General features: G+C 32.5%; 2 protein-coding genes across 8 annotated transcripts; both read right to left on the minus strand.

Annotated features, from left to right (window-relative positions):
- Positions 1-538: 538 nt before the first annotated feature.
- Positions 539-13,554, minus strand: LOC108567336 (tyrosine-protein kinase Btk29A). 7 transcript variants are annotated; one of them, XM_017927732.1, is made up of 12 exons: positions 13,084-13,554; positions 9,625-9,829; positions 8,931-9,110; positions 2,671-2,822; positions 2,548-2,612; positions 2,414-2,479; positions 2,114-2,242; positions 1,854-2,047; positions 1,621-1,792; positions 1,385-1,553; positions 905-1,276; positions 539-845 (listed from the first exon to the last, which is right to left on the minus strand). In XM_017927732.1, the coding sequence occupies exons 1-12, from the start codon at positions 13,228-13,230 to the stop codon at positions 744-746; spliced, it is 1,953 nt and encodes a 650-aa protein (XP_017783221.1). In that variant the 5' UTR covers positions 13,231-13,554; the 3' UTR covers positions 539-743. The 7 variants fall into 7 exon arrangements, with proteins under 7 accessions (XP_017783221.1, XP_017783224.1, XP_017783228.1 ...); XM_017927735.1 differs by lacking the exon at positions 13,084-13,554 and adding an exon at positions 11,210-11,311; XM_017927739.1 differs by lacking the exon at positions 13,084-13,554 and adding an exon at positions 9,902-10,052.
- Positions 13,555-14,866: 1,312 nt separating this feature from the next.
- On the minus strand, positions 14,867-16,379 carry LOC108567341 (protein lifeguard 4-like). Its single transcript, XM_017927751.1, has 5 exons — positions 16,208-16,379; positions 15,835-16,075; positions 15,672-15,777; positions 15,460-15,611; positions 14,867-15,392 (listed from the first exon to the last, which is right to left on the minus strand). The coding sequence occupies exons 2-5, from the start codon at positions 16,071-16,073 to the stop codon at positions 15,140-15,142; spliced, it is 750 nt and encodes a 249-aa protein (XP_017783240.1). The 5' UTR covers positions 16,074-16,075; positions 16,208-16,379; the 3' UTR covers positions 14,867-15,139.
- Between the last annotated feature and the right edge of the window lie 93 nt (positions 16,380-16,472).

The raw sequence follows: 16,472 nt of genomic DNA on the forward strand, positions 1-16,472 counted from the left end.
TATTTCATAAAAAAATATAAGGGAAACTGGCTTAGCTATCATAAAAAATACGAATGAATACATATTCTAGAAAAGTATCAAATAATTCGCCTATCAACATGAAAATTATCACAAATGCTATAATTTAATTATAAATAAATATTTTTCAGTTTACAAATAAAATGTATATAAATGCAAATATTACTGTTTAATTTTTGTTTCTTATGTAATTAAATATTCATATAAAATGTATGTTTTCTGATTTTCTCTTTGCCTGAATTATTATTATTATTACTTTCGTTTCCATTTTTTTTCTTCCTTATTATTTGTTTTTTTTTGTGGCTTTTATGATTGATTGGTCCATATTAAGACTAGGTTTTCATATTTATTATTATTATTTTTGGCACCCAATTTTAGGTGTTCAAAACGCAATAAGAAAAATAAAGCATAACAATGAAGCCGTTAAAAAATATTTCAGTCGATATTGGTTGTGTATACGTTTATAATAATAATACCTTAAAAAATGTTCTCGTTTTAATATCAATAATAATTCCTTTAATCGTTTTATTTGCTTTTTTTTGATATATGTATTTTGAAAAAAAATCCAGAGATTATTTTTATTGTTTGGTTTTTTTCTTTGCCTCGCGACAAAGGGTTTGGCAAAAGCCGATCCAAGTTTGCTCGTAGTGTGAGCACTGGTCGCAGCTGGAGGATGCGGACGAAGAACAACTTCTTGTTGCAGTTTCGCACACCAGCTGGGCCAGTCAATCAACCAAGATCCCTTGAGAAACGTTCACTAATTGATCCTTCAGGTTGCGGAACGATGGTCTCTGCTCAGGTGAGGGACTCCAGCATTTCCTCATTATCTGTTAAACATATATTAAAATTTCACATTTCATTATTTACACTTAATATATTCACTCACATCAAAAACTTCTTTGTAGCATCCTTTGGGTTTCTCTAATATTATCCCTTTCTGAACTCTCTCAACTACTTCTGTATTTTTCAAGCGGCCGTAGGGCATCTTTCCGCATGTAAACACTTCCCACATCAGCACCCCGTACGCCCAGATATCGCTTTTCGATGAGAATCGAGTGTAGTTGAGCACTTCCGGCGGCGCCCATTTAATAGGAAATTTGGTTCCTCCGGAAGAAGTGTATTGATCGTCCAGTACGTATCTTGCCAATCCAAAATCGGCCACCTTCACAATATTCTCCGATCCGACCAGACAATTACGAGCAGCCAGATCTCGATGAATGTAATTGTGCCGTTCCAAATATGCCATCCCTTTACAGATCTGTAACAACATTAGTCTTATTACAATCACAATACAAATTTAAAAAAGTAAATCAAAAAAACTAAATGATTATTTTTAAGAATTAGATTTACATAATGTAATAAATACCTGTATGCACATATCGAGAAGAAGTCCTTGGTTGCTAGAGAGCGATTGCTCGTGTTTTCGTAAATAGTTAAGCAAAGATCCATGCCTCATATATTCAGTGACAATGAAAATAGGTCTGTTTTTACTGCATACACCGTACAACTGCACCAAATTGGTATGTTGCAATTTGCTAAAAACGAATTAACCATTAAATACCATCTGGCTATATTAGTATTGATTGCATTCATTTCACTCACGTCATGACTTTGGCTTCCTCGATGAAATCATCTTCAGACATAGTACCTTCTTTCATCATCTTAACAGCAACATCGATAGATCCACGCCATTTTCCGCGTCGCACGACGCCGAACTGCCCCGAACCAAGTTCATCATGTAGCATAAGCTCATGAGGATCGATTTCCCATTTATCTGCAACGCCAGTCCATTAGGATATTTCGTCGATGTATTTTATATGAATTTATTTTTTTACCGTGACTCAAACCAGCTGTCGCGGGAGCAGGACGATCGCAAGGACTTGTCTTAAGCCTTGAAGCCAATCCTCCGCTATTGTGCTTATGGTAATTGATAAGGTCAGGTATTGAAGAGCAGCAATGCTTCTCGGACAAATAAAATTCCGCCCGCGAATTCTGTTTGATATGATAATGTTTGACGTGAGGATGCGGTCTGCATAAGTGGATAACAGAATGATTAAGTTTTGCTTTTGGCTTATAAGTAAATAGATCGTCTTACACTTTCGTATACAAAGAGAGCGTATACAATCCTTTTGTGGATGAATTTCTCACGACGAAGCAACCCTCTTTGTCCTCGTGTTTCAGCAAAGATTCGGATCTCTGTCGGGACATATCATGCACATACCACCTAGAAACAATCAAATAGTAATTGAGTTCTAAGCGTCACGCATCTATGCTAGTGAGATACAATCAAATTATAGCACGCCCTTCAAACACGCAAACTTAAATCAAGATTTACAAGTAAAGCATTTGCATCCTCTCCTATCAAATATAATTCATTTCGGTACAATGTACTTACTCGTATTGCTGAAGGCCAATTAATTCTTTCTCTTTAACGTAATTACTTGGAATAAAACCCGTATTTCTGCAAACAAACCAAAAACCAACAATTACAAATCAATGTTTTAAAGTACTTAATCATATAAAACGTACCCATGATTATCTCTGACTTTCCACCAATGTTCTTGGGAATCATCAATTACTTCATACTCGGCGTTCTAAAAATACAACTTGTGATAAAAACAATAAACAATGATGCAGTTGAAAGGTTCAAACCTTCTCCAAAGACAAATCTCCGGTTTCGATTGCTTTGTAGTTGTATAAAGCCACAACGACTTTAGGCCTGATCATAGACTTCTCTTTCAGTTTGGCACTTGGTGTACCTGGGGTGGCGCCCCCTCCAGGCATGATGGGGCTCGACTGGGCACCTTGAAAAACGATTCCATCATTAAAAATACATTCACATGAAACAATATAATTACTAAGAAACGTACACGTAATTTGCGTTTAATTGCAGCACACGACGTACAAAAAAAACTAAATAAAACAGATATCACTATTGTTGTATTCAACGGTGAACTGAATCGAAATGGCAAAGGTTTTCCGAATTCGGAAATTAGCTTTATCACATTAATTAACGCGACCGCAAGATAACAATTTCTCTTTTTTTTTTCATTAGTATAAAATATTCGTGAAATTGTCAGGATAATCCGACGCTATAAATCATAAATTGCAATTAGCATACACGCTAATGTCGGAAATTAATAATTTTTTTGTGCGCTCGCAAACCTTGAAGTTGTTATAATCACACAATCAAATGTGCAATTAAATTGTGTTCCTTTCCCGTTGCCGCTGTGGATAAATTTCTTTGCAAAATCCTGCGAGGATTGCGTAACGATGATGCTGCTGCTTCGCCTCAATTGGAATATGGCCGAAGTAATGAGTAACATCCCATTCAGGCAACCATTGCTTCAAAAGAAGAATCAACCTTATTCACATTGCATGTATGCATGCGAATAGTGCTGTTCAATGCAAACGGAACAATTCAATTTATTCGTTTATAATTTCTCTGTGATAAAGAGTCAATTCATGTTTCCAGAATAAACACTAATAAAATTTTCTTTTATAATACAAATTAATTAAAATAAAAATGATTCGCTCAATTATTTCTTTACGAAATAACATTATCCTGCTATCTGAATTTAGCAATAATTAACATAAACGTAACTGTTTCTTGGACCAATTATTGTTGCATGAAATTATGTACTATGTGCTTTATAAGAAAGTTATAGGATTATTAAGATTTCCTTCTAAAGCAAATAATGATTTCCGTCCTCACAGAATGTATTACACACACCGAAATGCCAAAATCACAATTTGGTAAAAAGGATTTAATTACATAATAATCTATGAATGTTATTATAATAAGTGGAAAATCAATTCTATCAATTAATTCAGTTCTATAGTTAATTCTAATAAAATCTTATGGGAACAAAACTAAGTTTTTTTATTTCCTCATATTGCAAATTCAGAATATAATTATAATAAATATATACATAATTATATAGAAGTTAACATTTATGTACAATTTCGCAGTTAAATAGATTTTTTTTAAATCAATATTATTCTGCTATGAAAGAAATCTGATAATATTCAAATTAAAGGTGTTAACGAGTTTAAAAGTAAAAGTAAAACTGCGTTCAAAATGCAATTTTAAAAATTGGCTAACATTAATGTTAATTTAACATTTAGCAAGTTCCATAAACCGAAAAACCATATAAAAAAACAGCACACGTCATTAATAAAACTTTTATTTTACAAGGTAAAATACGTAGAATACGAATAAATTGGAATCCTCGAAAAATGTAGGCGAATGAAAAAAAAAGTAGCCAGAATATATAGCGAATTATTTCGGACGTCGAGGCGCCAGATTGAAACTTTCGCAACAATTAAAAAAAAGAGAATTCCATTATTGTAAAGGACGATGTGGAGGAAAAGAGAGAAAAAACGAATAGAGACAGCATATTACTCAACGTAATGATTTTAATTTGAATTTAATTGGATCTCTGCGAGGTGAGAACAAGCAGTTAATTGCAAATCGTTTGATTTTCCGGCCAAGAAAATTACTTTTATTAATTTTTAGGAAAGCGACATGGTTAATAAATTGATGTTGCGAAAATTCCCATTGATGTCGTGGGAGACGGCGAAGAAAAGAAGCGAGAGCGTTGAAGAAATTGCAAAAGCGCAGAAGAAGAGAGAACAGGTGAAACAGAAGCAAGAGAACCAGAGGTATTATGAATTAGCAATATGTTCGATGTCGATGGGGGGTTGCAAAAATCTGGAGCGTGTTTTTCCATCGATTTCTTGCTTACCAGTGGAGTTCCGAAATACAGATACGAGCATCGCACTGAAGGTATTTTTGGGGCTGTTGCTCTCCTCAAATTCCGGATAATCTCTTTCGGCCTCTGTATCTGCTGGAGCACATTAAACAGTCTGCACTTGCATCAACATGGCGACTGGCGAGACTTGAGCCTCAAGGAGAGAGAAAGAACTAAAAACCCAAAGTGAGCGACTCTGGTAGCACCGTTAGATGGTTAAGACAGGTTTCTCCACCTGTACGACCATCGCAGGCACTAACACACACATGCACACGCTGTATACGTGCTGTTATTTTCACTTTGAATTCATAATTTTTATGTTCCCTACGTATATATTTTTTGCAGCGCCCGAGGAAGGCGTGCATCAGCCACTGACCGGAGATGATTGTTAATCATCCACCATTTGCTACGACAAGCAATTGTCATCAATTATTCTTCAGCAGACGCAATATCAACTGAAATGAATCGGCAGTTGATAATTAAATATTTTTTTAAAAATTAACAATTCAGCCACACTAATATGTTCGACAAAAATCATACATAAATCATGAAAATGCGAAACAATTATTTAATCCTAGTCGGATGCTGACCATTAAACGCTGCACAACAACGGAAGCACACGCATTGTGTTAAGTCCGAATGAAAGCATTCATGTCCAATTGTTCATTTGGAAAATGACGTGATTATATTAAGCTTTCGTCCATAATATATTTCTATGTGACATCCAAAGTTATGAGATTAATTGGTTAAAGCTGTCAGATGCCAACTCATTTTCAACAATCCAATTCATGAATATGTAATACTTTAATTCGACATGATTCTCATGAGTACGTAAAAACGCACTCCAATAATATTTCAATTTATAAAAATAATTCAAATTAGCGAATAATCAATTGACTCGAAACTAGAGACAAGCAGGAACAATGGCAGTGGTTTAGATAAGTTAACCCAATTAAGTTATTCTGCAAAATAAAATGTGTCTTATCGCAAAATGTGAGCAGAAATAAAACTATTCAATTGACCTAGTCTAGTTATTCTGCAAACAAAAATAATGTTGAGTATTACACTATAAAATTACTATATTGTTACAACAAAATGTTTGATGTAATAAAATATTTTAAATTTCAAATAAATGGTTCGTTTAATTCTATATTTATACAATATATTGCAAATGGTTTTTATTATTATATTTTTTTTAATATGTGGGGTATTTCATTTGAGCAAATTACTCTAGGTGGAATAGAATGAGAAACAATTGATAAATAAGTAGTTATTATATATTAATGTTTGAAAATAATGAATGTATTTTCTTTTAATGTATTCTATTATTTTTCATTCTCAATTTTCGTCGCAATTCAACGTATTTGCGAACTAACAAAAGGAATCGTTGATATCCTCTACCTGTGCATAAATAAGCAGCAACACAGTTTATGTTATTGTTTACCAAAACAGAAAATACGAGTATACACACGTTAAGCAAATAAACTATTACGCAAATCCGCTCGAACAATGATGCAAAGGTAATACATAATCAACGGGGCCTCGGACGTAAATGCAGTCATTTGAATTAAGAATATTAGAAAAGCAACCCGAACAAAATCAATTCGATTAGAGCGGAATGGAAATCTGCAGCATAAGTGGCGCGCGAATTAATGATTCATTGCGTGCCCATAATCTGAACATGGAACGGAAACCATGCATTCTTTCCAACGGTAAACAACAAGCCATGCTCTTCTATACAAATTCACTAAACATCATGAAACACGAATTCATCTAATTTTGCAGAGATGCAGGTTGGCTACCTTGAAATGCTCTTTAAATACTGTTGAAATCGAATATTAATGCGAAAGAAAACGTCTTCAAAATTCAATATCAACTGCAATGGTTCTAAATCTAATTGTTATATGATTAAGTTTCAAGTTCAAGAGTAAATGTAGGTTACACTTTGTGTTTGAAATTAATAGGAAATGCAAAAACGTTGTTTTTTGGGGAAATATTTGTTGAAACAATACCTGTTAATAATGGCCAAAACTTCCATCTGCAACTCGCGAATACTCTCATTTTCATTTTATGGTGGATAGACGGCATCGCCACTGTTTTTCATCAAGCTCCATGCGCATACTACATACACACTGGCACTGAACGTCTCTCCATTATTATTATGTTTTTTTTTTTAAATAAATAATTATATTTTCTACATCATTTTCCGTGCATGCATTCGTGTGGCGTGTGGCCCCTTCTCTGCTTCTATTTGGATACAGACTGATTAGTATGCTCGTGGCTACATCCGCTCAGGTACAATGGTCTCGCTTGACTAAACGCTTCCGATACATCCGAAATTAGAATTTCAACTTTATGGGGCCCCTCAGACTACCTTCAGGACATGCACTCTGGATGCAACAAGATGCATGCAAAAAAAGAACAACCGAATTACGTGTTAAGGGGAACATTTTATTCGTCTGCTAATTCACACATTTATGTTTGCGATCAATTCGCATAAACGCCTTTATCGAAACCTGCTGATTGCAGGACTGTTTATGCCAGGATGTGGCTTATTACCGCAACAAATATGTCATATTTGGTATTTACATTTATATAACGATTGAATGAAATATCTTACTAATTACAATTGGCTATATACTTTTTTTTTATAAATATTCTAAACAATATATGAATCGCTAGAATGCTTAGCATTCCTATATAAAATCGGCGGCCAAATTCTTGATATCGACTATCAAAATTAATACATTTAAAACGTAAATGACATTTATGAGTTATAAAATATCTGACACATATTCATTTTATTGAATAAAAACTTTGTATAACATAATATAATTATTGTAAAATTTACGAATTTGAAGATTCAAAAACTGAATTTTAAATGTTGAACCAATGCATTATTACAACTAAATATTTATAAATCAAAGAATATACATACATTATAATGATTTTATATGAATATTGCATTCTGCGCTAAAATAGACGTAGGAGTTTCAAATTTCATTTTAATCTAATTATCTCGCAAATTGCTCTCAGTCATTAAACGTCAAATGGATACCTAAGTTTACGTGCGTCACTGGTGTAAAGTGCAAAACATAATTACACGCAAGACAATTTTTCAAAGAGAACAACAAAACAAACAAATACGTTCCAACTTCGTACTAAGAAGCAAAATCTCGTTATATGTTATGTTTTATTTATCTATGTTTCATATACATGAAGCACTTGTTTGTAAACGTTTAGTAGAAAATACAATTTGTATATTTTTATTTACCAATATGTCGGTTTTCGTTTATAAGATTTTTGGGAACACCGGATGACTCAATTGCATGAAAATACCGCGCTTTACAGTTTGCTATTTGTATACAGCCCTGCATATTTTGGATTCTCACTGCATGATTCACCCTACCATGTATGCATGAATCTAAATCATCAACGTACAGAGACCACAAGCTCTTAGCGACAAGCTATAAAAATCGAAGCTATTTTTAATATATGTAATTGTAACGAACGAGTATCGTCCTGTTTGGCAAATTTCATTAACTATATGTTTCATAGTAAAAAGTCGCGGATAAGTTTTGAATGGATTGTACTGTAATATCTTCATGCAATTACTATTCACGTAACAAAATGATTAAATTTTATGTAAAAAATGTTTAGCAAGGATAACAAACATTGTCATATCTAAGCTATGATTTGATACCTATTCTTTATCATACCTCAATACTTGATTCCTTGAGCCCTCCCTCAAAAAAAAACTAAACGCCCCTACGCTCCGTAAGTAAAATCCAATATCGCACCAATCCCCGGACGGTTTAGCCTACCATAAAATTGAACTAACTCCTATCTCTGACCGATATTCTTTTTCTTTTAAAAAATCCGCAAGAGAAATTACAATCCATTCCAAATAATCCCAGCTCAAAGCCCAAATAAATTCTCATCACTTCTTATATCTACGAAAAAATCTGTCCTTTATGTATTTGTTAATTGTACGTATTATAATTTTAGAACAATAACGTATCAACTTTTCAAAGTAAATAATATTTTTTTCTTAATACTTCAATGTAATAACTATAATAAGAAAGAGTGTAACTAAATAATTATAGTTATTTGTTGTATTGCGAATATGATGAATGCGAGAGTATTTGAAAGAGTTACCTTGATTAAAATTTTCCTTGTTGTGATCGGATTCGTCTGCGATGTGTGAGGAGACGAAAGTCCGAGAAATGCAGTTCACACAGCCAATACTATTCCTCGAGCTTTCCTTGCAGCAGGCCCAGCGTTTCCCTGTCCACACTCCCTGATGATATTTGTCCTTTAATTTGTTACTGGCGCAAACTGCAACAAATTGTTCCTCACATCAAACACAATTTCGACTCGAGAACAGAGGATGGAAAGAAACGTTTTTTTTTAGGTCTCGTCCGGACCTACCAGAGCGTACTGTGACAATAACGCGTAAAAGACATTCAATATTTCACATACTTCGCATGTAACTGAACGCAGTGCTCTGGTTAACAGAAGAAATAAAACATAATAGCGAGAGAAAATAAAATGCAGAATAAAGAATAGACAAATGTTAATAAGTTTTCCTGCATGTTTTAATAAACAAAAATTTAATTAAATCATGTAGGTCGAGATCGCTTAGTAAAGAAGCAAGCAGCACGCACTCAAAATACAATGCTCTGCAAGCGCATTAAGTTGTCTGGAACTTTCTATGATTATGAACGGGAAGGTACGAACATTGAATTTAACGAGCAACTATTTGCGTATCGCTCCCCTTCGAATCGTTCGAACAAAAATTTCACCAGAGAAAGAACGTTTGAGGTTTGATTAGGTACGGCGGATTTCTCACCATTACGTAGGCATTTGATCCATTCCAACCTCTCCAATTCACTGTGCGCGTTCAGATAGAGGGTGTAGTCTTGGCCGCACTCCTCATACCCGACCAGAAAAGGATAATGGATAGTTATAGTGTTCTCCTCGGCGAAGGTTGTCTCCAAAGCCACTTCCACCGTGTGCACCGTCTCCAAATTTATGCGGCCCTTCTCCTTGCGTTTCTGTAAGAGAGAAAAAAAAGATGATCCTGCTGTCGCAGTAAAATTGCATCATTGTCTTCTTCAACCGCTTACCGAAAATGTGAGTGAAACGGCAAATGATATGAACAAATAATGAGACAACAAAAAAATAATAAATTGGAGGCGTGTGCGACGGGGCAAAAATTCGCAAAGCAAATGGGCGTCCGTCCCGATGGTGGTGCTGCCGACGCCGCGACGTCCCACCCTTGAACAAGTGCGCAGCTGTCTAGTTTTAGTACAGCACCTCCAACATTATTACTCATCACCCCACCAAACCAACTCAAAAAAAAAGGATGAAACACACATACACAGGGTTGGGTGTGACAGGGTCCATAAATATTTAACATCCATCCCGAAACTTTTACTTTCATTTCAACTTCAGATTTGCTGATCAGCTAACACCAAAAAAAGAGCACACTATAAATCATCCTAAACTTATACTTATTATATGTATATAACAATGACAACTATCATAATCAATAGACAACATAATTGTAGAAACACATTAAATTAACTCTTTAAACTTGTATATAATATAATTATACACAAGAAGAATATTCAACTTTTAGAAGAAACTTTCTTTTTTTAATAAAATATACGATGAAAATCATTATTGAAATATTTCTAATATCACGTGATAAAATGTATACAGTGAATGGATTACAATTAAAACAATTAATTGCATATATTCATAATAGTGTTTTGACCTCAGTCTTTCTATTTTAATTGACGAAGTAATTAAATACAATTATGTACGACTCTGTACGCTTGTAAATTAACACTTAAATGTTGATATTTTCATCAGTGCAGTTATCGAGCATAAGTAGAAACGTCAATAGATTTTAGATGTTATTGAATAATGTACGTGTGTTTTGTGCGATTTATCGTATTCCATTTTAATAATGTTGTGTTATTAAATACTGTCAGATAGATAAGGACCGATAACTGGTGCATGAGAGAATAGAAATATGTTCGTTCCACATTGACCACATACACAAGTTAATTGAGAAAATTAACATCTGGCAACGCTCTAAATTAATTGAACATCCTGTGTAACAAAAAAATATGTTAAACCGAGTTCTCCTTAGCAAACAAGTGATAAACGGGGAAAATAATAAATTTCTACAAGTTTTAAAGAAAAAAATTTTAGAACGAGACTTTATAGTCAATGATCAGATCAAATGCATTTGCATATAACGCATTGGAAATTAACAATAGAAATCGAATAATTCAAGTTTCAATCATCAAAGAAATAATTCCTGCAAAATTTACAAGATTAGCTTTTAAAAGAATTCCCAGAAAATAAATATATAAAAGGTGCACTCGTAACACAAAAAAATATAAGTTCATGGTATTGTTTACCTTCTCTGCTCGAGGTGATGTAACGACACCAATAGATTTTTTTTAGTATCCTTGTAAGAGTTGACCATCGACAATTTTCAATGCACTGTCGCAAAATTTTAAATAGAAACTCGATACTTTACGCCGTGCATTAAAACGTGTACAAAACAACAAAGAGATAGCAGTAAATATATTTTTTAATAACTAAAAAATGTATACAAAAAAATATAATATATTTCTATTGATACGAGTAAAATATTAGTATATATTATTTATTCATTGATACAGACAAGTTTTAATAACATATAATTTCGGTTTAACAATTCAAGATGCAACAAAAGTCACTCTTGTGATTTGTGAACTATCATTTTTGTAGCTCAGTTTTATGTGTTGCAGTAAGTTTTAGCCCTTTGGGGCATGTCTGGTATGGTACGCATAAATATACGTAGTAAAAATGCAAATATCAACATAAATTTCCATTCCGCGAATAATTTATGGTTTCCTTTATTAATAAAATTGAAATTGAAAGCGAGTGACTCAATTTCTGTTGATTTTGTATAGAATGGCGTTGGAAACGGACAGTATGTATTTTAATACATCTTTTTGTTTCATATTAAATTATGTATAATCGATTCAGTATAAATTGCCGCGCATTACTTATTTATGAATTGCATTTACGTTGAGTCTAGGAAAAGCATTTACTACAATTACTATAATTTGTAAACTATTCACGACTACCGAAAACTAAATGCATAGAGCGTCATCCAAAGTAATAACAGACATATTATTATTATTATTATTATTATTACCACTATTAGCAATTTAAACAACTTCAAAAGGTGTATTTATAATTTTAGTATAAGCTGTGATTCATATTACTGTTAATTAATTCTAAAATTTCCCTCGTCAGCCGCAATCGTGCCGCCACATAATAAATACATTCCATCGTCTATCGGAACTAATTCCAAATGATCATTCCCGTGAGCTTCCAAGAATATTCATCTTCATTTGTAATTAGCTCGCATTTGAAGTTACATGCGGTGTAAAACGCTAAACTTCTGTATTAAATTTTCATTCGGTGAACCAGTAAATGATTGCAAAAAAAAATGCACAGAAATATCATTAAGTAAAATACAGCACGTGCGCTGTATTAGATAATAATGAACATTAGTTTATAATTTTATTTATTTACAAAAGTATTATTGTATTCCGTGTTTATTAATCCACGTCCCATAAGTGATATAGATAATATAATATTAGGAATTAGTCTAATTCAATTATATTGTTTAAAATAAATAATACGAAACATTATACATTTTATATAATTGTTTCAATAATGTGAAACACATTATTTACTCTCAAATTAATCTAATATGTCGCGATGATAAAAAAATATGTTATATCCGGTGAGTTGTGATTTCCGGATTAAATTTATTAATTGTGTTAAATTTTGTCGAGTACTTAAAATTCCTTAAGATAACTTTTTCTTAGACTATAGCAAAACTATAATTATACAATATTATGAATAAATATATATTATTTTCAATAATATTGTATAACTAAGATAGATGTGTTGATATTATGTATAAGTAAGTAATTGCAATTTAGAAAGTAAACAGAATCTTATAAGAATTTGTTTGATAGAAAGAAGAGTTGTTGCACCTCTGCATGTTTGAATGCACACGATTTGACAGCTGAAATGAGCGAGTTGCAAACGTTGACATTCAGAAGACGTTTGAAAGCGTTTGACAACTGTTATCAATGAATGCTTAAGTAACATGTCATGCAAGGTCCTTAGGTACTCACAGCCGTAAAGGACACGGCGTTAGTTCCAACGCAAACCGCACTAGATATTTAAATGTTTAGTGTAATGCAAATAATGGATTGTTGTTTACCTCGAAAATGTCATTGTCGTAGTAAGTCAGTGCCTTGGTAGTCAGCTGGAAGAAACGCTGTTTGAAATTGACGGGCGTGTATCTCTTCTTGTTCTGCGACCTCTTCACCATGAATCCCTCTCTGACTACGTCGTACCTCCTCGCCATTACATTGTTTTCTAGGTTATAGCTTTATTTGTTATCGCAGTTACCAAGAAGAGGAACACAAAAAAAAAGGAACGACAAAGCCAAGAGAGTAGAGGGTTGCTGCCTATTATGTCGCACAATACGCTCAACTTTTTTGTTCAATCCGCAGCGTTACCATATCCGCACGATGGTGAATCACTATCGCTTTTCACTATCGTGCGCATTGCGAAAATGTTGATTTGATATTATAAACAATTACCCGCGAATTGCTGGACGATAATTGAAAAACCAAGTGCTGCAATGTCGCGGGGACTGCGTACCATTGGTTGGCCGATTTCAGAATGAATGGATATATTTTTAGAAGCACAGCATGCGGTCGTTTCCATTTATTAGTAGACGTGCAGACCTTTTTACATTTATTTTCGAAAACACCATCAACATACAATCAGCACCATTCTTACTCCATTATACTATACCAACGCTCTCCACTGGTATCCACCAAAACAATATGCTAAGCAAGAATAGATTACATCCAAAGCTTTATTTACTATGTTCTTTATTAAATTGTATTCTCATCTAAAGCCACTTAAAGTTCAAAACATTACAGATCTCATGACTTTTGGCAACATTGCAATTATAAACACGTTTGCTATAGCACTTCTGGTTATCTATGTATAACAACATATGTATATATTCTTGTATTTTCCTTTAAATTATTTACTGTTATTAGTATTGGATTTCACACACATAAACATTAGAGAAGATCTCATTGATCTCATGTTCAAAGGACTGTAGGACATCAAACCTTACAAATACAGATGATAGTTTACTACAAATATTAATTATAGATAACACAGGATAGTCGCATAATGATTCAAATTAAAACAATGAGGTTTACGCCAATCAAATAGATTTGAATGTAAATCTACAAAAAATTGACAATTGTAGTTCTTTAATACATAAATAAATATCGTATTCTTTTCATATATCCAATCCATTGCTCAATATCTTAAGATATGATCGTCATATAATACTGCTGATTAATTGGCTTAAATTCAAATGTATATCTACATCAGCGGCCGCCAACCGGTGGTCTGGGAACCACTGGTTGGTCGCGAGAAAATGTTGGTGGGCCGCAGAGTAACTTGATTCTACTTTTTCTTTGGATTCTAATCCAATGTGAATATGATTTCATATTTAACATCTCATTTTTATGGAAAACATTATGGTAGTGGTCTGTGGAATTACTAATTTTGAGTTTAGTGGTCAATAGATAAAAATACATCTTAATACGGGTATTTATTTTTATCGTAACAAATTAAATAAAATCAATATATAATTAATACTGAAAATAAAATATATAGATTAAAATAAAAATATATCACCAAATATTCATATTTTAAAAGATTCTACTATAACAGGAGTGGCCAACATGTTTCTTCTTTAAATCGACTGAATATTTTTACTTAAAAAGTGATCAAGATCTACATGTAAAATTATTTTTATTTCACACAATCACATAATGAAATTCTTTCAAAATCAATATCAAGTGAAAGTCAAGAACTTGTTGGCTACCCCCTCTACTATAACATTGAGTGTATTGTGAAAATTGCTAATTTGGTAAATAGAACGTGCTTTACTCTAAAATTGGTATATATTCATTTAATATAATTAGGAATTTTATTGTTAAACTCTGATCACATTTGTGTGAGGCTACATTTAGACACCAATAATGTTTTTTTTTATTACTATGTTATCTACGTTTTATCAAACAATATTAAAAACAAGATTTATGTAGATAACAGCTAATTGTGTTCAAAAAATTGCATATTTTGTAATGACTATTTAGTATCATAGTATAATAAAGGAGAGTGTCATAATTATTTCCAAAAACATGAGCCTCTCTGCTAAGTAGTATTACCTATAAACCTTACTGCCTGTTGGCGGCTTGCAAAATACGTAAAATGTAGATGAATAAGTTAAGTATATCCATGTACAAATTAATCGTCGCCAAAATGTATTCCTCTGGGGACAATTTTTCCAACATCATTTGTGTATCAAATACAATAAACAAACTGAATAAAAATGCACCACCAAGTGACATCAGCAATTCAATCATAGATGACTGTACAAATATTTGAATAAATCCACCAACAATGAGAATACACAAACCAGCAATCAATCTAAAATTGAAATATTTTAGTAGTAATTAAGAGTAATTAATAGATGTCATTTTTTAAATTAACTTACACAGAGTGCATTGAAGAGAAATCATGTTTAGTTTGGAATGTATAAAGGGTCAATCCAGCAAGTACTGCAAATGTCAATAAAAGAGCTTCCAATACCAATGTTTGTGAATAAACAGATACAATAACTCCAACTGTATAAGCCTCAAAAACAGTCTAAAAAGTATAACAATAGCATTACTTAGTAGAATTACTTAATTCTCATAAAGCACTCACAAAAGCTGCAAGAAGAATCAAATTGATTGGAGTTTCCTTCCTTTTGATAAATAAAGCAATCAATATTCCAAAACTTCCAAATAATGCTATTAGCATCAACCAATCACTGAAATTTAAAATTAATTAATGATTGTATATAAAATGTTATAAAATGTTAATTTACTTTGTTCTAATAAAGTTTTTAACAGGTTCCACAAATAAGCAAACACTTGCCACAATAACTGTTAAGAACAGTTGAGTGGCTAATAATCCATACACTTTTCTAATAAAAGCCATACGGACATTCTTTGAGGCCTGTAAAACATTATTGCGATAGGCAAAGTCATTTTCAATGCCATCATCATAATCCTTTCCCCCTTGCTCACAGTCTTCTTGCAATATTAATGGAACTGTTGAGGACATCCCTATAAGAATAATAAATTATTAGAAACATCGATTTTGTTATCCTTTTTACCAAAAAAATTGAGTCAATAACAAACATTAAAAATGTCCATATGTTATGTTTAATTTTGTTAAATAATTGCATGTTATATTACCTGCTACAGTATATGAAATTTAGCTTTTAACTAATACTGCATACTCAATACAGCACCACAAAATATAAATATTTTGGCGATTTGTCAAATTGATATGTCAAATAATTTTAGGAACAGTGTCACAAGATAATTAATTGTTAATTATTCTATACGTCAAACAATACCAACTTCATATTTTTTTACATACATTTATAAACTAAACAAAAATCTTATCTATTTTCTTGTTACCAATTATTTAAATAAAAATAATTTTAAACACATAATC

The sequence above is a fragment of the Nicrophorus vespilloides genome, unplaced genomic scaffold (genome assembly GCF_001412225.1).
Source record: "Nicrophorus vespilloides isolate i.1.1-1 unplaced genomic scaffold, Nicve_v1.0, whole genome shotgun sequence".
Classification (NCBI taxonomy): Eukaryota; Metazoa; Arthropoda; class Insecta; order Coleoptera; family Silphidae; genus Nicrophorus; species Nicrophorus vespilloides.

Bases quoted from the DNA above. Each gene is read 5' to 3' on its own strand.
- LOC108567336 (XM_017927732.1), bottom strand. From the start codon at position 13,230: ATGGCGAGGAGGTACGACGTAGTCAGAGAGGGATTCATGGTGAAGAGG. The intron at 2,613-2,670 runs GTTTGAACCTTT...TTGTATTTTTAG, and splicing joins GAGATTTGTCTTTGGAGAAG to AACGCCGAGTATGAAGTAAT. The intron at 1,793-1,853 runs GTAAAAAAATAA...CTGGCGTTGCAG, and splicing joins GACAGCTGGTTTGAGTCACG to ATAAATGGGAAATCGATCCT.
- LOC108567341 (XM_017927751.1), bottom strand. From the start codon at position 16,073: ATGTCCTCAACAGTTCCATTAATATTGCAAGAAGACTGTGAGCAAGGG. The intron at 15,778-15,834 runs GTAAATTAACAT...TTTAAATTTCAG, and splicing joins AAAAACTTTATTAGAACAAA to TGATTGGTTGATGCTAATAG. The intron at 15,393-15,459 runs GTAAGTTAATTT...TTTCAATTTTAG, and splicing joins TTCTCTTCAATGCACTCTGT to ATTGATTGCTGGTTTGTGTA.